At 45.7% G+C, this 26,148-nt stretch overlaps 1 protein-coding gene across 2 annotated transcripts; it reads right to left on the bottom strand.

The window, feature by feature from the left end:
* Window positions 1–13,378: 13,378 nt before the first annotated feature.
* LOC134587208 (histone H2A, sperm-like) lies at window positions 13,379–15,760 on the bottom strand. Of its 2 annotated transcripts, none has more exons than XM_063443434.1 (2): window positions 15,708–15,760; window positions 13,379–13,930 (listed from the first exon to the last, which is right to left on the bottom strand). In XM_063443434.1, the coding sequence occupies exon 2, from the start codon at window positions 13,919–13,921 to the stop codon at window positions 13,502–13,504; it is 420 nt and encodes a 139-aa protein (XP_063299504.1). In that variant the 5' UTR covers window positions 13,922–13,930; window positions 15,708–15,760; the 3' UTR covers window positions 13,379–13,501. The 2 variants fall into 2 exon arrangements, with proteins under 2 accessions (XP_063299504.1, XP_063299495.1); XM_063443425.1 differs by having other exon boundaries at window positions 13,380–13,930; window positions 15,716–15,748.
* Window positions 15,761–26,148: the final 10,388 nt, after the last annotated feature.

Genomic DNA, 26,148 nt, shown 5'->3' with positions numbered 1-26,148 from the left:
CCTTTATACAAATTAATAAAATAATTGCTTTATTTACCATTTCCAGCAGTGAGGCTCTTTCTTCTGCCTCTTGCAGAATCATAGAGCAGGTATGGCCAATTCCACGATGGTCCAATGGGACATAATGCACATACATTTATCGTCCCCCTGGTTCCCCTCTTCTCTTCCTTGACCACTTTGCTGCCTGGCTACCCTATTTCCTCTCTTCTAACATTCCATCCCTAATTCTCGGGGACTTCAATATTCCTATAAACCCACCTTTGACCTCTGCAGCCACTAAACTACTTTCAATGACTTCCTCCCTCGGGCTATCGCAGTGGGCAAATTCTCCCACCCATGTAGCTGGCAATACCCTTGACCTAATCTTCACTTATGCATGTACAGTAACTAATATCTGCAACACTCCATATCCACTCTCTGATCACCACCTCTTATCATTTGCTCTTGCGTACCCCCTCACCCAACAACCTCAGCCTAACCCCCCTCAACTCAGGAGGGACCTTAATTCTCTTGATCTCCAACAGTTGTCAGCTGACATTGATTCACAACTGCTGTCCATCCCTTCCCTCTCCTGTCCTTCACTGGCTATCTCCACATATAACTACTCTTACATCTGCCTTGAACACTGCAGCGCCACTACAAACAAGCACCTCGAGGAGGACCCGCCCCCAACCATGGCATACTAAATTAACGCGCTACCTGCAAAAGATGCTCCCGTTGTGCTGAACGCTCCTGGAGGAAGTCTCGTACCCAATCAGACTTTCTCCATTATAGATTCATATTGTGTTCATACAGTGCAGCCCTTGCCCTTGCCAAACAGTCCTATTTTTCCTCTCTCATTAGTTCATGTTCCCGCAACCCCAGGCGTCTCTTTGACACCTTTAATTCTCTTCTTCGCCCTGCTGTGGCCACCACCAAAACTAACCTTACTTCTGATAACTTTGCATGTTACTTCACTGACAAGATTGAACAGCTAAGGAAAGAATTCTCCCCTCCTTGCCTTTCTGTTTCTCAATCACACATAGATCATGCCTTTCCTACCCTTCAGACATTCTCCCCAGCTACTGACCAAGAGGTGGCTGCTCTTCTTTGCTCCTCTCGCCCCACCACTTGCCCACTCGATCCTGTCCCATCTCACCTTATCAGATCTCTCTCCACTTGTCTCGTGCCTTCTCTAACACACATCTTCAACTGCTCGCTCTCTTCTGGCATCGTCCCTGCTGAACTTAAACATGCCACTGTAGTGCCTATACTAAAAAAAACATCCCTCGACCCATCCACCCTCTCTAACTACCGTCCCATATCCCTGCTCCCTTTTTCCTCAAAGCTTCTGGAAAGACTTGTCTTTACCCGTGTGTCTCATTTCCTCAATTCCAACTCTCTCCTTGACCCCCTTCAATCTGGCTTCGGCCCTCTCCACTCTACAGAGACTGCCCTTATCAAAGTCACTAACGACCTAATCACAGCTAAATCCAAAGGCCACTACTCCATACTAATTCTTGACCTCTCAGCGGCCTTTGACACCGTTGATCATGCTCTCCTTCTTCAAACTCTTCAATCGCTTGGTCTCTGTGACTCTGTCCTCTCATGGTTTTCCTCTTATCTCTCCCAACGCTCATTCAGTGTCTCCTTCTCTAATGATACCTCCTCCCCTCGCCCTGTCTCGGTTGGTGTCCCCCAAGGCTCCGTCCTTGGTCCCCTTCTATTTTCTCTTTATACTGCCTCTCTTGGCAAACTTATTACCTCTTTTGGATTCCACTACCACCTGTACGCTGATGACACCCAGCTATATCTCTCCTCCCTGGACCTCTCCCCTGCCGTCCTGCAACGTGTCACTGCTTGCCTTTCTTCCATCTCTGACTGGATGTCCTCCCGCTTTCTGAAACTCAATCTCTCAAAAACTGAGCTCCTTGTCTTTCCTCCTCCTAATACTGATCCTCCTCTTTCGCTCTCCCTTCAAGTTTGTGGTACCAACATCAGTCCATCCTTGCAAGCGTGCTGTCTTGGCGTCATACTTGACTCTGGTCTCACCTTTGAGCCTCACATCCAGCATGTTGCCAAATCCTGTAGATTTCATCTTAAAAACATAGCCCGCATCCGCCCCTTTCTTGCACCAGATACTACCAAGGAGCTTGTCCATGCTCTAGTAATTTCCCGCATGGATTACTGTAACCCTCTCCTGATTGGTCTTCCCAAAAGCCATACTGCACCCCTACAGTCCGTAATGAACGCTGCTGCTAGACTGATTTTCCTCTCTAGTCGTTTCTCTCACACCTCACCCCTCTGCCAGTCCTTACATTGGCTTCCTGTATGCTATAGGAGTCAATTCAAGGTACTTACTCACACCTATAAAGCACTGAACAACTCTAGCCCCTCTTATATCTCCTCACAGATCCATAGGTATGTCCCTTCTCGGTCTCTCCGCTCTGCCCGTGACCACCTCCTGTCCGCACTCGTACGGCCAACTCGCGCTTGCAGGACTTCTCGCGGGCGGCTCCCTTCCTATGGAATAGCCTGCCTACCGCCATCAGACTCTCCCTTAGTCTTGCATCTTTTAAGAAGTGCCTTAAAACCCATCTCTTTAGGAAAGCTTATGGCCTCCAAGACTAACCAATACCTCACATACCTGTCTCTTGCCCTCTCCTAAAGGGCAGTCCACCTTATTTGATTGCAAATTCCTGTCCTAATGTGTTTTACACCCCACCTCCTATAGAATGTAAGCTCGATCGAGCAGGGTCCTCTTCAACCTATTGTTCCTGTAAGTTTATTTGTAATTGTCCTATTTATAGTTAAATCCCCTTCTTAATATTGTAAAGCGCTACGGAATCTGTTGGCGCTATATAAATTGCAATAATAATAATAATAATACATAGCGAGCCCCATATGCACATTCAAGCTTCCCCATTGGAAAGCATTATATTCAATGCTTCTCTATAAGCTTCCATGTCACGTGGACGAGTTTTACTTAGTCAGTGTCAAAGAAACACCTCAGGTCAGGGCCGTCTATAATATGATTAGGACCCTGGGCAATGCATTTTCTTGGGCCCCCAGGGCCCTGCCCCTCCCACCGCCTCACCCCCCAATTACGCCCAACCTGCAATCACACTGACAGACGTACTGGCACATACACACACAGACATTAAAATATTCACAGATACATACTGACACACACAGTCACTGACACACAAATATATACTGGCAGACATACTGACACATACACATACATACATACACAGTCACATACGCTGACAGATACACTGACACACACACACACACACAGGCATACTGACATACACACTGACACATATAGATGTACTGGCACATACACACAGACAGACATTAAAACATACACAGATACATACTGACACACAGACACTGACACAAATATATCCTGACAGACATACTGACACACACACAGACATACATAAACACATAGACATACTGACACACACACAGGCCTACTAACAAACACATACACACACACAGACACATACACTGACAGACATACTGACACACACACAGACATACTTACATACACACACACAGACATACTGACACACACACAGACATACTGACACGGGTAACATTGACTATCAGTTGGGTTTCATAGCAAGAGTTGAGTCAGGAAATTGCACTCAGATAAGATGGGGAGCATGGGAAGTGTAAGCTGATTTGCATTAAATATTCTTGATGGGTAAGTACTGCAGTAAAGTTGGCGTGCAGTTATAAGCGTTTAAAAAAAAAAAATATATATATATATATGTATATAAAATGGGAAGTTGTATGGTAATAAAAGAGCAATAACTAATTATTTATAAGGGAGTCGTCATTTTTCCTTTGGGGATTGTGGGGGGTGGAAATTTCACAATATATAACTTTCATTGGGTGCTCTACTTTCTAACAGTGCTGTAAAGATTTAGCAATTATCACAAATCATTTCAGTCCAGTCGCAAATCAATGGTACAAATTGCCTTGGAGTAGGAAATACCACAACAATGGAAAAGGTTTAGCAAAGTGTTCTGTTCGAAAAAGTGATGCAGCCATACTTGCTTGTTGACGCCTTCACTTTTGTACCATATTTAAGATCTGATAAATCTTCCCTGTGTCTCCACATATTATATTCAGGAAAGAAACAATGATTGACATGAAGATGGATTCTACGTTCAAAACTATGAACCTGACTTTTTAATCAGTTAGAATAAAAAAAAAAACTATTAAGAAACATTTCCATTTTATTTTATAAACCTTGCTGCAATTACTTGACCACAAAAAGGTGCGGTTTGCTCCTTCGGTGCCAGCTGCCTAAACATGGAACAAGTGAAGCTCAATTTTAATTATATTTATTCTACATATTTACTTTGATTTAAAGAAATTGCAGTCTAGCATTACACACTATACACAGAGTCCACCAAAGACATGGCTATATTCAATATTAGCAGTGGGAAAACCACGTTTGCGACCCTTAGATGATGGAAGGGGGATGTAAAATTGATATATCTGTACATGTAAACCAGAGAAAACATTCAGCATAGGCTGTTTAACCCCTTAAGGACACATGACATGTGTGACATGTCATGATTCCCTTTTATTCCAGAAGTTTGGTCCTTAAGGGGTTAAAGTGTATAAATGTTACCAAGTCACAAGTTTGGAGAAAGGCAATCCATGTGGACCAGGAATGCAGGAGATTGAGCAAAAGGAATCTAGGTGTTTCAGATCGCTCCAATAACCTGGGTGGGAGCTGTGGCTAGTTCAAAAGGAAAACTAGTAGTGCAGTTCTTATAAGATGAACCGGTTCTTTTAATGGATTAGGATATTAAGGCATGCATTCCTTTAAAATCCACAGTTGTCATAAAATGACCCTTTCCCTCCAAAGCCAGGGCAGACTAAGGTCTGCACCTTAAATTGAGGCCTAGGATTGCCAGAACATACCTGGTCACTGGTCAGTGTTCATGAATAACTTTATTATAAATCCCAGACTGAACCAGGGTCCAATTTTGAGAAGTGGTCATTTGCAAAGCTAGTCTGTAAATGCGTGCCCTCCTTCACAGAAGGGTGCAAGACAGGATGAGAAAGCACATCCCCATTACCCATCAGAATTTTGCCACAAGCATTTTTTTTTTTTTATTCTTTATTTTTGTAGTACATAAGCTGATAACAGGTTGTTGCGAGGTACCCCAAAGGCATTCCTCCAACGCATAAAAGACATTTGAAACATACAGGTACATGCAGCATCAAGCACAATTTTTATATTTAGAGATAGTTTAGGTAACTAACAGTAGATGGTCTAGCCGCTGATCCTATGATTTGTGTTCACATCACATATGTACATAGTTTAAATTGCACTACTGAACCGTTAGCAGTTGAAACAGGTTTGAAGCAGAGTACAAGTTGCAGCAGCAATCATTAATGCGTAGCCACCTAACATTCAGGCATATGCAACATGAGTTTTTTGCTTTGAGATGCAGAAGTTATAAGCTTAAGAACTTTCAACTTGTAAATATAGAAGAGATAAAAATAACTGTAAATATGTAAAACTGACATTACATCCTCTGCGTGTCTGCGCTATATGTTATCGGGTTGCATCTTGAGGATCTATGTTGCGCTACGTGTGTGCCAAAGCGCTTGAATCAAAGCTGGCATGAGCTTAGTGTGTGTGGCTTTAGTAGGGATAAATGTGTAGGGGGGATAGTTTTGGCTTTGGTACGGCTTAGCAAGTTTGCCTACGGAGCCAGAGAAATAATTACAGAGCTTAATAAACAGATAAAACTTTCATAAATTCTATAACTGTCAGTTATGACATGAAGAAACAGTTCGTTCAGACGGTGTCAAGCTGGAGGATCCGCCGACCCCGCCAATGCCCGTCTTGGGACAAATGGAGGAATGTCCTCTACTGCCCGCATGCTTCTGTCCCGTGGAGGTAGGGTTCCCGTCGAGACTCCCAATGCTTGAAGGAAGGCAGGAGCGTCTTGGAGTTGCGAGAGTGGGAACTTCTTGCCGTTTTTGTCTGCCACTAGGTGGTGCGGGCCCCATCTGTACGGGATTTCAGCCTCTCTCAGAAGCTTTGTAGTGGAGCGGAGTGATTGCCTCCAGTGCATGGTAGCTCTTGAAAGGTCCTTGTAAAAGGACAGCTGCGAGCCCTCAAAAGACAGTGAGGGGGATACTCTCGTAGTTCCCAGGACGGCTATCTTGTCAGAGTCCCATTGTAATTGTAAGAGCACGTCCCTTGGGGCTTCTGGGGGTGCCTTGGCTGCCTTGGGCAAACGGTGGCATCTGTCAGTTGCTGCTTGTTTAACTTGCCTAGGTGGTAGTAATGTGGCCATCATTCGCCGTAGATAGTGAGGCAGTTCCTCTGATGAGATGGATTCGGGTATGCCTCTTATCCGTATATTGCGGGCTTTAGCCCTGTCTTCCAGACTTGCCAAACGCTGGCTCATGTCGCTACATTTCTTTTGTATAGCATGAAGTGCCATAAGCATTTTAGTTCAGGAGGCATAGACCATTTTGAGTTCACCTAGCCTTTAATGAAGTCTTGCAAGATGCAAACATCTACCTGTAGAGGCAAATCTCAAGTTCCATTTCCTTGAAGTCATAGCTTGTTGAGCTCTTACATTTAACTAGGATTTGTAGATCAAGTGCCGTCTTCAAGCGGATTTCAAAGAAGTCAACGGTAAGAGAAGGTTATAAAATACAATGCCCAGGCTCTCATTGCACTATAACAAACTTAATTGGAATAAAGTTAAGCCAGAGTGTCCTTGCCTATTGCTGACAATTATGATGTCCTTATTACAGAATCTTAGACAGAAAGCACTAAAACAACCATACTTCAAGTGTCTTGTGTTTGGACACTTACGTGAGGAGGCACACATACACTATATGAATCTCCCATCTCAACCCAGTCTACCTGGGTTGAACAATCCTCCCTGCAGGAGGATACAATGTATCCTTTTGACTAGACATTAGCAATTAATAATATAGCCTGGGCAAGTAGAAATTCACCCCTGGTGGGTATGCCATGGATGCCTACAGGCTTGCTTTGGTGATTAATGTAAGATTGAAATCTACTCTACGTCAGGGCTTTAAGCTGTTCTCTCACTAACCATAAACTGAATTCTCATTCAGAACACACTTGGCCACTCCATTTCTTCCATGAGTACTAGCAGGTAGGTGCTACTGTCATGGAGCATGGGACAGAGAAAGGAAGTGGATGCAGTGATTTTAGCATAAGAGGGGATATGCCACATATGAGTATGATGGGCTTGCTTGACTTGCTGATGCCCTTGTGGCTTTAATCTCTATGTTAAAGTTGTAAATTTTACAACTAGCCCGCCGCCCCTCTGCACATTTTAGAGCATGCTAATGTGTAAAATAAATTGGATTGATGCACATTTTGACAAGTGAGTTTTTTTGTATCACTCCAGTGGTTATTAAAATGTAATTTCACCTGCCACTTTCAGCTAAATAAAAAAATAAAAATAGTTACATTTCTAATGAGCAGTGTATCCTTCTAAACCCCCTACTAGGGAACACAGGAGGTGGGCAGTAGTATGGTAATGTGGCTGTTTACTACAAAAGACAATGCAAACACACAGGTCTTGAAGTGGCAGGTGAGCCTACACTTTAATGGTCATTTAAGGGATACTAAAAACCTCCAGTTATTTAAATGTGCCAAGAGGTTTGGGATAATGCACAAGTAACTTGTTTTTCCTGTAGCAGACATTGATGGGAATAAATTAGAGACAGGCCCTGGGGAGATAGCGCAGCTAAGCGGACAAGGGCACATGTAGGAGTGTGGGGATAGATGCATGGGATTGGTTGGGAAGAGTCTGTGGGTGTGATTATGTTCTGTGTAAGACAGTGTGGGGGAGGTCTTACCTCAGTGCCACTTGGGATTTGGGCCAGCAAACAGCTTCCTGTCCTCCTGCTCCTGTTTGCCTGGGCCTGCAGATTTACACAGCTTGATGGTTGAGGCTTTCTGGCTTCCCTCAGGGATGCTGCAGCGTGGATGGTGGCCGGCGACTCCATGATCCAGGTGATATCCTCCCCCCAGCTATGGCTGCCGGCGTGGGTTCCCCGTGGCCTGTCTCTCTCTGGGGCCTTCCCTGTGGCCCCTGCTCCTGGAAGTACCCTGTCCCTTTCAGGGGATACCCTGCCACCCCAGGGGGGTACCCTGTCGCTTTAAGGGTGTACCCTGCCACCCCAGGGGGGTACCCTGCCACCTCAGGGGGTACCCTGCCACCCCAGGGGGGTACCCTGCCACCCCAGGGGGGTACCCTGTCACTCCTCCTCGGGCCCAGTTGTGGTGTGGGAGCCTGGGCCCGAGGCATCCCAGGCCCGCGTGTCTGGGGGCTCCAGACACGTGGCCTGCAACTTTTCCTGTGGATCCGCGGCTTTCATGTGCCGCGTGGGAGGCGCGGCCTACCCGGCCTGCATCCGCGGCCGGGGGCAGTGGAAGGCGGGCTGCACGTTCCTGGCGGCCGTTTCTAATCCCCCCGCGGCTGGCGGGACGGCGGGGCTGTGTGAAGGGCCCCCAACGGTAAGGTGGCCTGGCGGGGCCGCCTGTGGTGCTCCGGTGCCCTGCCGTTCATGGCCAGGGGGGCCCTCTAGTGTTCCGGGAGCCTCCTCTGGTGGTGAGGTAGGCTCCCTTGAATATCTCTCCCCTGCCCCCCCTCCCTCTGTCGCTTACCGCTTCCCTCGTCGGTTGGGGGGTGCTGGCTTCCTCGGGGAGCCCCTCCTTCCGTTTTCTGCCCCCACCTCCTCCTGCTGGGTCCTTCTCTCTCCCCCCTCCCTTAGTTTATTTTCCTCCTTGGTGGGCTCCTTGTTTCTTGAGGGTTCCCCTCTGCCCTCCTCTTCCCCTGCTCCCTCTGGGTGGATCTCGTTCCCCTCCCCATTGTGTGTCCGAGTTCTATGTGCCCTTCCTCTCTGTGTGTCCCCACTCTGGCTGTGTTGTCCATAATTTTTGTGTGTGTCCCTGTTCTAGGTGTCTGTGTATGTCCCTGTTCTATGTGTGTGTGTCTCTATTCTATGTGTGTGTGTGTGTCACTATTCTGTGTGTGTCACTATTATAGGTGTGTGTGTCACTATTATAGGTGTGTGTGTGTGTGTCCCTTCTCTGGCTGTAATGTCCCTATGTGTGTCTGTGTCCCCCCTGCTGGTCACTTACCTCGGCTGCCTCCTGGTGTGGAGCGTGGGCTCACCTCTGCTCTTCTCACAGATCCTGGCTGCTGTTCCTGGGCCTGCCCAGCAGGTGGCGCCTCTAACGCGTGAGATGAACACAGTGTACACTGGTTTTCCTGTCTATTTGCTTCGCCTTCTGTGCCTGCGGTGCCGCGGTTGGAGCGCCAGACTTTTCACAGGTAAGTGTTTTTTTTCCCCTGTTAGTTTCGTAATTCATTAAATAAACAAGCAAACAACCAAATAAAAAAATACAAAACAAATAAAATAAATAACACAAAATAAATGAATTTAAAAAAATATATATAAATGAAGAAAATAAAAAACAGAAATAAATGGAAAATACAAATTATCAACAACAAATAAAAAATAAAGGAAGATGTATAACATGAACTAAATAAATAAAATGGAATTACTAATAAAAAAAAAAACAAAAGACGAGAACACGTGGACACCGCTTACCAGGTGGTCCACTATGATTATTTCCCACCTCCATTCTCAATATTTATCGCGTGCGTTAGTACAGTTTCCTGCAGTGTCCCGTGCAGCTAATAGTGCTGGTGATGCCTCCCAGGGGGCGGGCACTTCATGTGGCTCTGTGTGCTGTGCGCTAGTATAGCCCGCTGGGCTGGCGCTTGTCGCGATATACTAGGGAGCAGATTGGGGACAGTTAATTGGAGAGGGGTTCCCCCTGCTGCTGGGGATCCCTTGATTGAGGGGCATGAAGAAAAAAGAACTAAAACTACAGTACTCGGATACGCCCCGTGATGCGCAGGAATTGTGTCCGGGCGTCGAAGGGTATGGATAGCATTGTCGCGCTGTTCTGATGTCAGGACACTCTTTGGGACGCGGTCGTCCCTTGGGTGTGCTGGGTTTGGTGGAGGAACGTTTCGTTCACGTTTGGCGTGCGACCCTTCTTGGCCTGAGACCGGATGGACTTAGGCCTCTGGTTTCCCTTTATGTCTCGCCCGGCGCCTCAACACGGCGCGTTTTCATCATTTTGGGGGGGGGGAGGCAGTGGGGGTATGCCCTCCTCCTCCCTGGCCCCCCCGGCCGGAGGCTAGACGGTGGTGGTAAATTCGCAGACGGTCGCGGTAAGTGGGGTCCTCATGCCATTCCAGCACGAGGGCTCAGGTTGCTGGAGGGCCCATCACGTCTCCCATGGTTTCATGCGGGCACTCTGTCGGAATAGGGGACATAGGTGCTCCCCGTGCAGGAATTTCGGTCCATGTGAGTATTCCATCGGGTGGTGGGGCCAAGGGAGGGGTGGGGGCGAGTTCACCTGCTTCCTTGTTTGTGGTTCCCTACAGGGGGTTAGGCGTGGGGTGGTGTGGCATGACGCAGAGGTCCGAGTGGTTAGGGCTGCGGGTTTTTTTGTTTTTTGTTTTTTTGTTTTTTTTCCCCAGTTTGTATCTCTGTCAGCCGGGTTAAATGGCTATATGCCCCCACAAAGGTTGCTCCCACTGTCGCTCCGGTGTGGGGCGGTCGGTGTCGCACATCCGCGCTCTGCTGCTGTGGGCCCCTGACTGGTAGCTTGTGCTGACGGGCCCGTAGGTCCCTTCCACTGACTTCCGCCTGTTTACCACTGCGGAAAGTTTTGGGGCCATTTTCGGCTCTCCATGGTGTGCTGTCTTTTGCCAGGCAAGCTGGCAAGCATCGGGGCTCTTGCAGCCTCTGGCTGGCTTGGAGCTCTTCCCCTTTCTGGGGGCATGGTTGGTGTGGGATTCCCTACTCGTGAACAGGTGGGTAGTTCCTCCGTTGCGACAATCTTGGGGTGGTGCAGGCTGTCCATCATATGACGGTGTCCTCCACCCCGGTGGTACTCTGGTTGCGGTGCCTGGCTCGGCGCTGTTTGAGTTTGGGAAGTGTCAGGTTGGGCGGTGTTATCCCGGGGGTTTCACGATGTACTGGCCGATGCTCTATATTGGTCGCTGTGGGACATACTTTGGGTGGGGGCCTATTTATAGGGCAGTGGAGATGTGGTCGCTTGTACTAGCGGACTGATGAGGCTAGTCCATGGGTCAGTCTCTGAGGCGGCGTGGGGCCCGCTACAGTGAGGTGTGAGTGCTCGGGCCGGATGGGAGCATTTTCTTGGGGCTCCAGGATTGGACTGCTCGTCTACCTGTTTTGTTCCATCCCATCTGGGCGTTGGGGTCTGGGGTGTGTGCAGGGCTTGGCTGCCCGTCATGTTCGGTCATCTACAGGTGGGAGGGTGTATGGACTTCCTTCGGTTTTCGCCATTCAACGGCTGTTGACTTTGGGAAGGGTCGGTTGGTAGCTAGGCTAATTCCTCAATGGAATCTGTTCATTTATTGGATGTTGCGGGGCTGACATAACCTTGCCCTTCGGCTTTCTCCTGGGGTAGATGGTCTGCACGAGGTACTAGTTGGGCTCGTGACATGATGTACTAGGTTCCCGGGCTAGTTTAGATTATTCCGATCAGGGGTGGTGCTGGGTTCCATCATTTGTCCTGTTTTCCTTGGGTGAGTGGTCTGCATCCACTGGATTATTCGGCCTCTTCACCCCTTGGTGTTCTCGAAGACGTGTTTTCGCCCCGCGTCCATTTAGTTGGGGTATTCAGCTTGGGGGCTCGAATTCCTGGATAATGTTGGTGGGGAATTCAAGGAGGAGCGTTTATTCTGGTTCAGAAGACTCGATTGGTGGGTGTCAGGGTGGTTGGTTCTTTGGGTTCGCCCTGCTGGTCTCTGACTGGGCTTATCTCCGCGGTAAGGTCCCCCCGGACTGGGGAGGGTGGGATTTTCGTATGTAATTTGGGCCAGGAGGCAGAGGCGCGTGGTTGGATCTTACACCTTTTGGAGCGGAGGTTCGGTGGTCTGGCACCAGATACATGAAAGGGGTGTGGCTCCTCCTCCTACGGGGTCGGCGGTCTCGCCTCATGGGGGTACCAAGGGTTTTTTGTTATCCCTGAGTTGGAATGTCATGGGTCGGTGTCGGTTTAGGACTTGGGTGCTCTTCGATCTAGACATGTTACGCATTAAGTTTCTTCCCCGAGGTTCTCAGGGGCTAGGCTGCGCCTATCGCCCTCTCCTGTTGGCAGTGCGCTCCGCAATGTGAGTGCCCTGGTGCGCTGCCGTTGGTCATCGGACTAGATGGGTTTCTAGGTTTGTCATGGCCATAACTAAATGACTAAACACATAACTGACAAAATGAATAAATAAAATGTAAACACTTCCAGTTCGCCTTTTGGGTTTGGCTAAATGTGGTTTAGTTCTCTCGAGGGAAGGGTGCGCTTGCTGGAGGTCGGACTTGACCTCTGTTACTCTAGCGCTGCGAGAAGTGGTGGAACAGGCCATGGCTGGTTGTGGTGGGGTCCCCCGCAGATTTTAGGTGTAAAACAGCGGGGTATGTCCTTGAGGTTACGTTTAAGTATATGGAATGAGATGAACAAGTTTTTAAGGTCTCAAACCTCCCCTGCTCCAAAAGGTTAAACTTAAGGTTGCCTGAGGTCTCGTGCCCATCGAGCGTGGATAAGGTCGGCTGATGGCAGGCATTGGAAGGATTTTTATGAGGAGGGGGGAGGTGAGAGGGAGTGGTGATTAGGAACCACTCCATGTTTTTATTGGCAAGGACGGTTGGGTCACTGTATAACACTATGGGTGGAGTTATATATGTATATATGTTAATTTATGCCTAATGTTTTGGTTACAGAAAAGAAGAGATTTAATAAATAAAGTTATGGATGTGTCATGCAGTAATTTAGTTGTGATAATAAATACTGTGGCCTGTTGTTACTGGGGGGTTTAATGGGGTTAGATTTTGTTCTAGGCTGCATCGCGATTCCCCACTACGTACATACATGGGGTAGGCAGACTGGTGGGGGTGGGAGACTAGCAGTGTCATAAAGAGGGTCAGGTTAGCCGCTCTTGCCAACCTTATACCCAGTGCACATGTACAATGATGCCCTTTCTGAACAAAAATAAATAAATGGGGCCCCTAACATAACCACTGGGTATTTGGTAGTTATGACTCAGACTGCCATTACAATCTAGAGCCCCAAAGAAGTACATTTAGAGAGCAATGCTTAAGTCTCTTGCTTACAGATAAGACAGGATTGGCCACGATTGTGTGTCATCTCATGGCTCTCTATTGACATTTTCCTGAGCTTTTAACAGTTTGTTCAGGAATCTGTTATTCCAGCCACAAAGGCCTCTCCATACCAGTTGGCCCAAGCAAACACGGTTGAAGGTTAATAAATAAGTTTAATTGTAAACATTTTAAAAACAAACATTTCATAAATAGTTTAAAACAATAAAAGCTCATTGGGTGGGGAGGAGGGGAGAGATTTGAGAATTCCAGATAGCATACAAGACTAGAATTCTTGAGACTCTGCTACTTTACTTGACTCTTGTGACCTTGGGCCTCTAATAGTTTTCTTTGGTAGAAGCACAGCATGGATGTTAGGCAAGACACCACCCTCAGCAATTGTGACGCCATCAAACAGCTTGGAGAGTTCATCATCATTTCTAACTGCCAGCTGGATGTGTCTGGGTGAGATCCTCGATTTCTTGTTGTCTCTGGCCGCGTTTCCTGACAGCTCCAAGACCTCCGCACACAGGTACTCCAGAGAGGCTGCCAGGTAAACAGAAGCTGCCGCACCAATCCTCTTCGCATAGTTTCCTTTCTTCAAGAATCTGTGGATACGTCCAACTGGGAACTGCAGGCCAGCCTTGGATGATTTAGAGACATTTCCAGCTGCAGCTTTCTGAACCTTCTTTCCACGACCAGACATCCTGAAAATCTAAAACCAGAGGAAGGGAAAGTTTGTTATCTGCATAGGTACGGTCGTAGGTTTATCCATTAGTCATACATGGACACATAAAATTTGGTATATTTTACCATTGGCAGGAGGGAGGTTTAAACTGCCTTATACCAAGATCAGAGTCATATTGACCCCCATAGAATGAAGAGTGCATGTGGGGGATTGTAGGAAGTGGCGGAGAGCACAGCTGCATCTATTTACATATTACAAGAAGGGATCTGTGAGACGGTAACTCCCTCTTTGTGATAAGCTAAACAACCAAACCGAATTGCAATTCTTAGTGTTTTGGACTTTCTATTCATTCATCTGTCTTTCTGCCAAATAGACAAAATTCAATATGCCTGGGACATGGATCTGGAGGAAATAAAAAAAAATTGTTAGAGACATAAGGGCATTTGGGGGTCAATAAAATTGAGAGGAGTTGGGGGTGGATGGGAGGAGAAGGATGTGACCACAACGGTGCCACTTTAAGAGTCGATTGTCCAAATTCTGAAACTAAACCTACAAATTCAATGTGTTTGAAAAGCGCCCATTTTTTTAATATACATTTATTTATTTATTTTTCCTAGAGAGCAGAATACATACACACCACAATATTATCTATGAATAAGTTAATATATCAAAAATAAAACACTACAAAACTTACCTGGAATAACTACCAAAATATAGCCATTTAGCAGTCAAAGTCCACTAGAGTCACCCAGACCACTTTAGCTCATTTAAGTGGTCTGGGCACAGTGTCTTCGCCCCACTAAGTACTGCGATGTAAATCATTGTAGTTTGATAAATTACAGTTTGATTTCCTTGCAGGACTAAGACGGCCTCCTGATAGACCGCCACTAAAGGCGCTTCTGGGATTCTAAGGGACTCAGTCCCTTGAATGACGTTCACGCTCTGCATCATCATTGATAACCAATAAGAAAGCATTTGGTTAGAGAGGAGTGGCAGCAGTGGGCTCTGTAGTGTTAGAAATACAGATTCCCAACACCATACAATCCCTTTAGGAGCCCAAAACTCTTCTAGGAGCTCTGTATTGTGGTGTATGAGTAAATAACAGCTCCACAGCAGTGAAACTCACAACTGGGTAGCTTTAAGCTACAACAACAAAAGTGTTTAGAGGACAGTAAATACCTGTTCGAATGTTTTAGTTGCATAAATTAGCATGAAAAAAAAAATAATAATCTCAAAGTAGCCACACCCCTAGAATTTAAGTGCCCTATTTGTCCACCTGAATTATTGAGGTTTCATTTTGACAAACTGCCCACCTTACAGTTAAAGGGACACTAGGCACCCAGAGTCGCACCATAACCAGACCTCCAGGGGCCATAGGTAGCCCCTGGAGTTTAACATATGCACCCTCTAGAGAAAATAGAGGGCAGATCAAAATGCAGAGTTAGTGAAGCATGCAGAGCCACATTCTGGGGGAGATTTATCAAGGTGTTCAGAATTAGTCACCATGGAAACCAGCAGGCACATTCCATTGTTGACATTTCCACTTTAGAATTCTCACACACACACACACACACACAACACTGATACATTTCCCCATTGTATCCAGCACACACCAAATACAATAAATTCCAATATACATAGTAAGAGCTGGCCTCCAAGTACACCTCAGAAGTACTTTCAGTAATTATTCCCCAGATTTTAGCTTAGGGACTGCATTGGGCAGTGAGTAGAACTCACAGTGCACAATATATACTGCTCAATCCGGACAGTATCTCTAATATTAGCCGGGAAATCACAAACAAACCTACTAACCAGTAGAACCAGCAGTATGAACTCAGATAACAAGTCTCCCAAAGCGGTCTGAGGAATCTCCTGACCTGGGTGGTTTATATCTGTTAATAGGAGCTGCAGGTGTAAGCTGTTCAGATTAGTAATTAATTACTAGTCAATTAGCAGCAATACTATTCCAAATACCTACAGGCATTTGGATCCCATGGTGGGAGATGCTATTGATGAGGTTAACCCCTTAAGGACCAAACTTCTGGAATAAAAGGGGAATCATGACATGTCACACATGTCATGTGTCCTTAAGGGGTTAAATATTAAAAGATAGTAAAATATACAGGATTTGTCTGATATCCAGGAATCGGTTAATACTTTTTTGTCTAGAAATGATCAAAAATAGTATATTAGATATGAGAAATACGTCTATAGTGTATATATATATCCTGTATTGTTATCTCCTGCTGTATGTGAATATTGCTAACTGCAGGGGAGCACTTTTCCTGCAGACTCCGACCCGTTCATATTGTGCAAGAATGAAATCAATGCACCAACAAGGTGTGAAATACTTCAAATTTACAATATATGGGTTGGTACAGAAAGATATATATAATTAAAGAGCTTATATTACAAGTTGGTCCTTTTTCTGCTGCTTCTTTATACATTGCACATTGACAGCATTTTAAATAGTGTTTTACTGTCGCTATGTTCTGTATATTGAAAATATTTATTTTGTTTGTTTTAATTTTGAAACGTGTTGTTACTTAAAGGAACACTGTGGTGTTTGGAATTTAAACATGTATTCCTAATGCTGTAGTCCCCCCTCCCCCTTTATACAAATTAATAAAATAATTGCTTTATTTACCATTTCCAGCAGTGAGGCTCTTTCTTCTGCCTCTTGCAGAATCATAGAGCAGGTATGGCCAATTCTGCGATGGTCCAATGGGACATAATGCACATACACAGTGAGCCCCATATGCACATTCAAGCTTCCCCATTGAAAAGCATTATATTCAATGCTTCTCTATAAGCTTCCATGTCACGTGGCCGAGTTTTACTCAGTCAGTGTCAAAGTAACGCCTCAGGTGGTTGTCATTATGAGAATATTAGATGTGTTAGTACGACAGCCAATAGAGTCACTCTTCTAACGCTTTTTTTTAAAATTCTTTATTTTTGGAAGCGCAATGTTAAGTACAAGCTCAAAATAAGACATGCATTTCACAAGAAGTATAGTCACAGGTATATGCGGAAAAGGTCAAGATGTTGTGCGCTTTTTTTTTTTTTTGTAGGTGTACAAGTAAGATTATACATGCAGAAAAGATAAGAGAAAAAACAAAAACCAAACAATTGTCGCTGAGTAGTCGATTAATATAAGATAAAGCATTTCTATCTAAGTGTTGCGCTACGTACACGCCTAGCGTGTGTAGTACAAGGTTTTAACTATACGCTATATGGTGTATAAGTAAGATTATACATGCAGAAAAACCAAAAGTCGCTGAGTAGTCGGATAATACAAGATAAAAAATTTCTATCTAAGTGTTGCGCCAAGTGCATGCCTAGCGTGTGTAATACAAGGTTTTAACGTTATGCCATATGGTGTATAAGTAAGATTATACATGCAGAAAAAACAAGTGTCGCTGAGTAGTCGATTAATACAAGATAAAACATTTCTATCTAATTGTTACTCAAATTGCATGCCTAGCGTGTGTAGTACAAGGAGTTAACGATACGCTATATGGTGTATAAGTAAGATTATACATGCAGAAAAAACAAATGTCGCTGAGTAGTCGATTAAGACAAGATAAAACATTTCTATCTAAGTGTTGTGCTTATTTACTCATGAGTAAACATGTAAAGAGTTGAACAGATAGAAGATCGCTGGTGATACAGCAGGTATAAATGTGAGTTATGCTATGCTGGGCAGTAATCGTATGTCAAAGTCTGCCTAGCTATGTGTGATATGTGTGCACCCTGAGCCTTGGTATGGCGGGGATGGACAGGAAGGTGCTTACGAGTGATTCGTGTATTGTGCAGGAGGAGGCCTCCGGTTGTCGGTTGCAGGGTGTAAGGTATTAGTGCGAACAAAAAATTAAATAAAATAAAATTAAATACAACAGTTTGAGTCCTCTCTTGGAACTGAAACGTCCGCTTTGCCCTTTACAGCGGTACCAGCGCCTGTCTTCGATCAGCCGACTCCACACGTGGGCCACTTGAGATGGACAGGCTCTGTGACTGGCAGGATTATAGGCCCCTCTCCGGCGTGGGTTCTCCTGGTAGTCTGCTGTACCATAGCTTGGTAGGGCTCTTTGGCCCCGGATTGCAGAGTGTTGGTTTGCTGGCCAGAGATGTTGCGTTCTGGTGCATTGCTGGGGCTTTGTGGCTGCCCGGCATTCACGTTTGCATAGACGTGGGAGCGGGTGCTTGGTTGCCGCCGTTTGCCCTGCCGGGTGGCGGCTTTGTGGGCTCGTGGCAGGGGCCTATAGTGACGGCGCCGGGTTGTGGGGCGGATCCAGTGGGCCACCGTTCTCACTGCTTGATCGTGGGTTAGCCCCTGTTGGTGGAGTAGTGTCCAGAAGCTCTCACAGAGCTGCTCAAAAGTGTCTTGGTACCCTGCCCTTGGTCTGGTGTGTTCGTCTTTTGAGTCGGGTTGCTGTTGAGCCACCATCTTGGCCGGGCCTTGGAGGCGCGGTTTCCTCGCGGGTGGAGACGCCGGTAAGCGTGTCGTTTGCTGCCGCAATCTGCTTTTCCCGTGGGGACCGGGATGGCCTCCGCCGGTGTCCAGCGGGTCTCGTGGGGAGGCCTTCACGGTGTCCGCCATTTTGATTGGCGCCCCCAGGTAGGCCTCGGAGTTCAGGTCGCTTGTGGTGTGTTGGATACCCTCTTAATGGGAGGCTTTAATCTGCGTGCGGGTGCCGTGATATCCCTCACTGGCAAAAAGGGGGTGGTACCGGAGCCCCTTCCATCTACTATGTGCCGAGCTGCTGGCTGCAGGGAGACTGGCCATGTCTCCTCCGCCGTTCCCGCATGCAGGCCCAGAAGGAAGCTTCAGGTTCTGACCACCTGTCGAGTGACTGGACGTCTCACAGGGTGTCTCTCGGATTTGCAGAGTGGTTCCAGTCGGATCGGAGCTCTGTTTCTCGGGTGAGAAGTCGTTTTATTTTTATTTGTTTGCTTTCCTTTTGCAGGAGCTCCCTTCATGTGCGACTTGTCTCCTTCTAACGCTTTTTTAATGCCTCCTCTCCCCAACCCTTCTCTTTTGGTGTTCCCAAAGGTTCTGTCCTTGATCTACTGTATACTGTTCTCTATCTATACTGCCACCCTTGGTAAACTCATCAGCTCATTTGGCTTCCATTATCATTTATATACAGATGATTCACAAATCTACCTGTCCTCTCCTGATCTCTCTCTGTCCACATTAACTTGTTTCTCTCTGCTATTTCCAACTGGATGGCTGCTCATTTCCTTAAACTCAACCTGTCCAAAACAGAACTTCTGGTCTTTCCTCCCTCAAGTGTTGCTACTCCCGTGTCTGTCTTCCTCCAAGTCAATGGCACCACCATCACCTCTACCTCACAGGCTCACCGCCTGGGTTTTCTCTTTGACTCCGACCTCTCATGTCCTTTACCTCTCATGTCCAGTCGATCACCAAATCCTGCTGCTTCCATCTCAAAAACATAGCTCATATCCGCCCTTCTTTAACACCAGAAGCGGCTAAGGTGCTGGTCCATGCTGTTGTTCTTTCTCGCCTTGACTGCTGCAATCCCCTTCTCAGTGGTTTTACGTGCTCCCAGATTCCACCGCTGCAGTCTATAGTGAATACAGCGGCGAAGCTCATTTTCCTGTCCGCCCGCACCTCCCATGCCTCCCCCTCTCAGTCCCTACATTGGCTTCCAATTAGTTATAAGGCTCAATTTAAGATTCTGGTGCTTGCTTACAGGTCCCTACATAATGCTGCTCCAACCTACCTATCCTCCCTAATACACAAATATGTCCCGTCGAGGCCCCTGCACTCTGCCGAAGACCTACACCTTTCCTCTCTCCGTACTCCCACATCTGATGCTCGCCTTCAAGACTTCTCCAGGGCTCCACCTTTTCGGTGGACTCCCTTCCCTTCTCCGTTAGACTTTTACCCAGTCTCCACTCCTTCAAAAAATCTTTGAAAACACACTTCTTTAGGAAAGCATGTCATCTAAACTGTTAGCAGGTTTTCATCCCTCTCCCCCCCCCCCCCATGACTTTTCTCCTGCAACTGTCAAAAGTTCTCAGTGAATACTTTTCTAGCAACCTATTTAATTACCGCTACTTATACCCTTTGTGTCACTATACCACACTCCCTCTAGCATGTAAGCTCATTGAGCAGGGCCCTCAACCCCTCTGTTCCTGTGCGTCCATTTGTCTGGTTACAATTACGTGTCTGTTAGTCCACCCATTGTACAGCACTATGTACAGATGGAGCCAGTCTCGATCACTACAGATCCCACGCGGAGACACAGTCATTACCATACGAGACCTAACGGATGCATCGAGCCACCTGCAAGCACTGGGACTAGCACCGGACTCGCTGGGCCCATCTAACCCTCACGGATGGGACCCCGGGGCTACCCGCATCTTTGTGCCCAGGGACAAAGCGTTAACCGCTAGAGCAGGGTCCACAGCTTAATGCCTTGGGAGAAATGACCGCATGCATCGACTTCGCTGCTGACATCTGCCGCAGGATACGGGACAGTGACTAAATCTGCCATACTTTTTCGGGCTGCAAGTACGGCCAGCTATATATCACCCGCTCAAGTATGCTACTAATTAATGTTTTCGTTCCCTGCCATGGAGGTCTATGGTCACAGGGCCCTCCCGGGCAGTGAAGGGGTTTACACCGTCCGTACCAAATGAAAATGTGTTGCTGGACATAGTTAGTTTTACACGAGGGATACTAGGGGTGTAACAGCATCCCGTAGGAATGATGGTATCATTAGTTGATGCAGGTGTATCATCTATCTTTCATGTAGTTAACCTGAGATTTATGAAAAGGGGAACCACCCTAAACGCCTTGTTAACTTGTACCTTGTGATGGCGAGAGTAGTATGTCTTATGTCGCAAGCTCCACCGCGACCACCGGAGTGGGAATCTCACAGGGACATCAACCCTGCCTCCAACCCCGGCTCGCAAGCCCAACACATAGAGCCGGCATCGGCTGATGGAATCGAACAGCACCAAAGACATTGTTCTCACCTTGTTAACACCACTTAGTTTGCATGTTTACATTTTTATTTTTTATATATTTTTTTTTTTTTTTGGTTCATCTATAATCATGTTGCCTCAGACGAAACTTGCATCTAATATTTTGCAGTGCGAACTAACTTTGGTAAGGTTAAACAAGCATATACCTCTCATGTTATTACCAGATCGACGTATGGACCTAGCCTGTTAGCAGCTTAATTATACACTATAAGTCGAGGTTATACTGCATTAAATGACCCAGCCTGCTTATACTACATATTATAAAATTGTGCCAGCTAAACAAGAACCCCGCAGGTTAAGCGGGAGCACCCCGAGCCTGCCAGTAACATTTTGTACACGGCAAACATAATACAATTTAAAACATAACTGCTATGTCACACACCTATAACTCTGTTTCCAGAGCTGTAACAAGAACTCTCAGTCTGTAACTAAATGCTGTTTTGCTGTCTCCTTTTAACTATTCTCACATCCTCTCAATGCTTTAGACCAAATTACTAGTAACTTTCCTAATGTTAATGCTACTCCTAGCTTACCTTACCTGATAACAGCACAGCCTTAAGATGTCTCTCATAGTTTATTTTGTCATACAAGTGGGGTACTAGGACCAGTTTTAGGGGACACCGCTCCAGATAAACATCAAATCTGGCCGTTTTTTTTTTTTTTTATATATCATGTATTTTATGTCATGTACTTTGAGCAGCCGATTTTCTCTGCAAGGTTTAAACTATACCCTGCAATGTGTATCCTGCGCATAATACCCACGAAGGGTACCTCTTACTATTACTTTAATTGCCAAATAACACTAAACATCATAGGCACAGGATAGCCTTCGGCGGGCTTACAGAAGCACATAATGTACCCTTTACAAGCGAGTGCCTAGAACACTACCCTACGTTTACCTATGCTTTCTTATTATTTATGTTTTTTGCGTTCTTTTTTTCCTACTGCATATATGAACTTTGGACACGTTCAGTAAGTTGTAATAACCCACTCGCCTCATAAACTACTCTGTTATCTGGACAGTTAGCCCCCCATTATCTAAGAGCAGGGCACAACAGAATGATCTGCAACACTATTATAGTTAACCTCTACTAAACTGTACAGTAATCAGATGGGTGCCTGGCTTGCTGACTCTCCCATAGTGCCAGAATGCGCTGAGTTAGCAAAACATCTAAACAACGTTTCATTCTTGAAATTTGTTATTATGGTTTATCTTTATAACGCATTATAAAAATGTTAAAGGAACACTATAGTGTCACGAATACAAACACTACAGTATTAAAAAACATTTTAGGTGGTTGGCTCCCTCCAAAAATGCCGTGCTGTGCCTATTAGCATCTACTCATAGAGATGATTGAGTTAATGCATCTCTATTCAGAGTGTGTAGATGCTAAACTTCCGTGCTGCACGCTGCGCAGAACTTACACAGGAAGCAACTCTATTGGCTGAGTGACTGCCACCAGAGGTGTTTCTAGGCAGTAATGCAAACATTTACTTTACAAAGCCTGCAGGGACAAACTATACACACCAAAAAACTACATTAAGCTGTAGTTGTTCTAGTGACTATAGTGTAATTATCTATTGGAGGTGTCCCTTGAACCCCTTAAGGATCAATGATATTTCATGCTGTCTTCACTCTAGAGTCCCTAAAGACCATATGCCAATATGAAATGCCCTGCTTATTTAGCAGTTAACAATCTATACCAGACTTGCACAACATACGACCTGCCAAAGGATTTTAGGTGGCCGAGGAACTAAGGCCAGTGCAGCCACTACGCTGCACCAGAGTCTGCACACTCAGGAGGCCCATGCATTAAGGGCCACACGATGGGCATGTGTCAGCAGGGGCCCCATCGTGCACTGTGGCGCTTCAACAGAGCGAGTGGGTCCCTTGCTTGTTGGCAGTTCTAGAGCAAGTGAGTGCTGCGAGTCACTTCCTCCCAGAGGACGGAGCCGCGTGGGATGGGGATGAAGCTGTGAGGAGGGGGCCAGACCTCACACGGGGAGCAGAGAGGAGAAGGCAGGAGAGGATGGGGTGCAGGCTGCAAGAGCTAGCCCCTAACTCCCAACATCCTCAGCCTGCAGATTGGACACAAAGGAAGCCACCTTTCAGCACCCATAAGGTAGGCAAATGGAGGGTTGCTATAAAAGTGTGTATTTCGGCCATCTTGTGTGTGTGTGTGTGTGTGTATGTCTGTCTGTGTGTATCTGTATGTCAGTCAGTGTGTGTATCTGTAATTTTTACCTTTACATGGAAAGTGAGGTGCTAAAAACCCAACTGCGGACCAAAGAAGTTTAGCCTATTTCATTTTGGCCCCTACCTACTGCCAAGTTGTGCAGGTCTGTTATATACCATCCACATCATCTTTAAGCCAATGGAAAATTCTGATTTGCTATAAGACCATTAATGGCCGGTTTCAATGATTCATTTCTTGGTACTTAAATTGCTTCTAGTTGAGAACTTTTGTTTTCCATAAAAAGCTGAAACGTTCTTCCGTGATGGTTAATTTTAGCAGCTCCTGATGTTTGACCAGCATTTTTTTTGTTTCATTCAGGGCTATAAATTCCAGAGTAGAGAGAGCTCTCGTTGTATCAGAGCAGATTATACATTGTATTTTCTATTTTAGAACTTTACAAACAATGCCGTATTCATGGCTCATATTTATTTTTCATATGTCGCTGGGTTTGTTTTTTTTGTTTGTTAAGCAAGCCTTGAGATATATATATATATTTTTTTTTTGTTAGCTTTGTTTGTCCAACCCTTTTCGCTGAAGGAAAACATGAACATTTTAGGCAGTCGACTATATGCGTGTATGTCAGTAATAAAACACATAGGGCATATACACTAAATTACTAAACCCAGGAAGACTCATGATCATTAACCATCTTACTCAAAAAAAATACACACACACTCTCTATAGCTGTTAAAATTGGCCATTCTGGGGGGTGGGGCCGGACCGCCAAGCAGAGCAGACGCATGGCACTTCAATCGACACCGAGGGCCTTGAGCAGAGGCCATCTGACTGACAAAGCGGCTACAAAGGTAAACAAGCTGCAAGCTGGTAAGATTCCACGAAGCCGAGTTACACACATGATGGCCGCGGATCAATCTGAGGACACCGCACATACCCAGCTCCCAACCGCATACCTGTCACTACCTGACAAGCCACACAACAGCATCAGGGAATTATTCGCAGATGGAGCTGAGAAACAAAGAACTGTAGCCTGCCAGTGATGGGAGTTGCTCTCTGCACAGAGACTGGGGCTGCCTACTCTCTGCCACCTGAACAACAACAATCAGGGGGGGAGTCTTTGTCCGGGGACCCAGGGTTCCTTAAGCACTGTGGCATGACTTTTCTTTTTAACGCAAACACAAGCCATGCCATATCGCCTAGCATATTTGTCTCTCCCATCTATCCTATTTTAACTATGATTTTCATCTTTCAAGCCTGCTATCAGGCAGCAAAGTGCAGAGTCAGTATAAGTATCCTGACAGATGTATAACTGATCTAATGTACTGGCTTGCTAACTTATGCATGCAGTCGGTAAGGCAACTCTAGCACTATGCTTTCTATGCTGTTAAAAAATGTGTGAACCACAACTTGAATACCCATCGTTACGAATGTTTAAACATGATCATCATTTCGTTAAGTAACCAAAAAAAATGTGCAAGTCAATCGAATACCCCATTGTTATAATCAATGAAAATCAGCGTGAGGAATGCCGTTGGGGTACCTCACGCGTGTTGTCATATTTCTTTGCACTGCAAAAATAAAGAATTTTAAAAAATTGCCCATTCTTCTAGGTAAGACTTTCTCCAGGTGTTGGATTACGGTGGAGAATAATCTTCCATTCAGCCATAGTAATTGCCAGGTTGGGCTACTAACATAGGATATTCACTAGAGTGAGAATTCAAAGTGAGTTTCAAATTTAAGGCCAAAATAGCCGTATTGGAAAAGAAAATTGTAGTTTTCTTTGAATTCTCAGACATCTTTCTCATTTATTACACATACTTGGGAGAAAAAAAAAACTATTTCCTTTCAAAACTTGATGAAACGATTATTATATTACAAAATAGTCTTGAGGTGAAAGTTAGCCTTTAAGGTGTCACCGCACTGCATCATGAAAACAGCCTAAAGCCATTTTCTGCTTCCACCCCCCCACCTCCCCCCCCCCGCCCACAAAAAAACCTGGCACCAAGATGCCCAGGCGGTAGAGTTCTCCTGTCACTGCCAAACACAAACCTATCGGTCTGAGCGTCATACTGTGACATGTGACTTATCTCCTGCATTCAGTGGTGGTTGAGCTTTACACCACTCCAGCCGAGCTCCCGGAGATCTCAGGTTTTGTGCAGCGAATTAACTTAGGAAACCCTATTTATAAAGCTCTCAATGTACAGTTCATGTTTGGATATTTGTTCCAGACGCAATCTAGAGCTCGGCAGTAAAGGCTGCAACAGAAGAGAGTACGTCAATGACCAATATCACTACATAGTTATGTCAGTTTGTGAAGCCGAGCTATTTCTCCTAGACATTTCCACTCCGTTACAGAACAAGGATTTTACCAGAGCTACTCTACTATGGCTGAACTTAGGCTGCAACAATTCCAACTCATTTGCACAATGTCTTTGATATATGAATCATCCCTGATGTCCACAGTACAATACTCTATCGCCAATGTGAGTCTATGGAGAAACTGCAATAATTACCTCTGAGGGTTAACTCCTCCTCTAGTGGCTGTCTACCAGACAGCCACTAGAGGGACTTCCAAAATTGAAATGGACCTTTGGTCCATTATCTGATGCTGGCTGCTGTTGGCAGGGTAGAAGCGTGAGCGGAGCCTGACGAGGGACATTGGCGATGGATTCAGGTAAGTGACTGAAAAGGTTTTAACTCGTTCAGCTCCACGGGAGGGGACACTGCAGAATTCTACAGTGCCTAAACAGCTGAAATAGCCAAATGCCATGTTTAACAGGAGACACAGATCCTTCTGGTCATGAAGTCTAGGCTTCGAAGCCTATTGAATCATTAGAAGCAAGTTGATTTTACATGTTTAAATATAAAATAACATGTTATCATTACTATCATTTGCGCTCATTCCAGCTTCAGATTTTGATATGCCTTTCAATCTGATGCATGCAATCTAATGTACTTCAACCATAGTACGAGAATCTGAAAGCATCCAGTACACATCCTGCTTAAAAACAAATATGCAGAAACATTGCTGGA

This window comes from Pelobates fuscus, chromosome 1, assembly GCF_036172605.1.
Source record: "Pelobates fuscus isolate aPelFus1 chromosome 1, aPelFus1.pri, whole genome shotgun sequence".
Lineage (NCBI taxonomy): Eukaryota > Metazoa > Chordata > Amphibia > Anura > Pelobatidae > Pelobates > Pelobates fuscus.
Note: the sequence above shows the minus strand (reverse complement) of the source record. Positions and strands in the feature narration are given on the sequence as shown.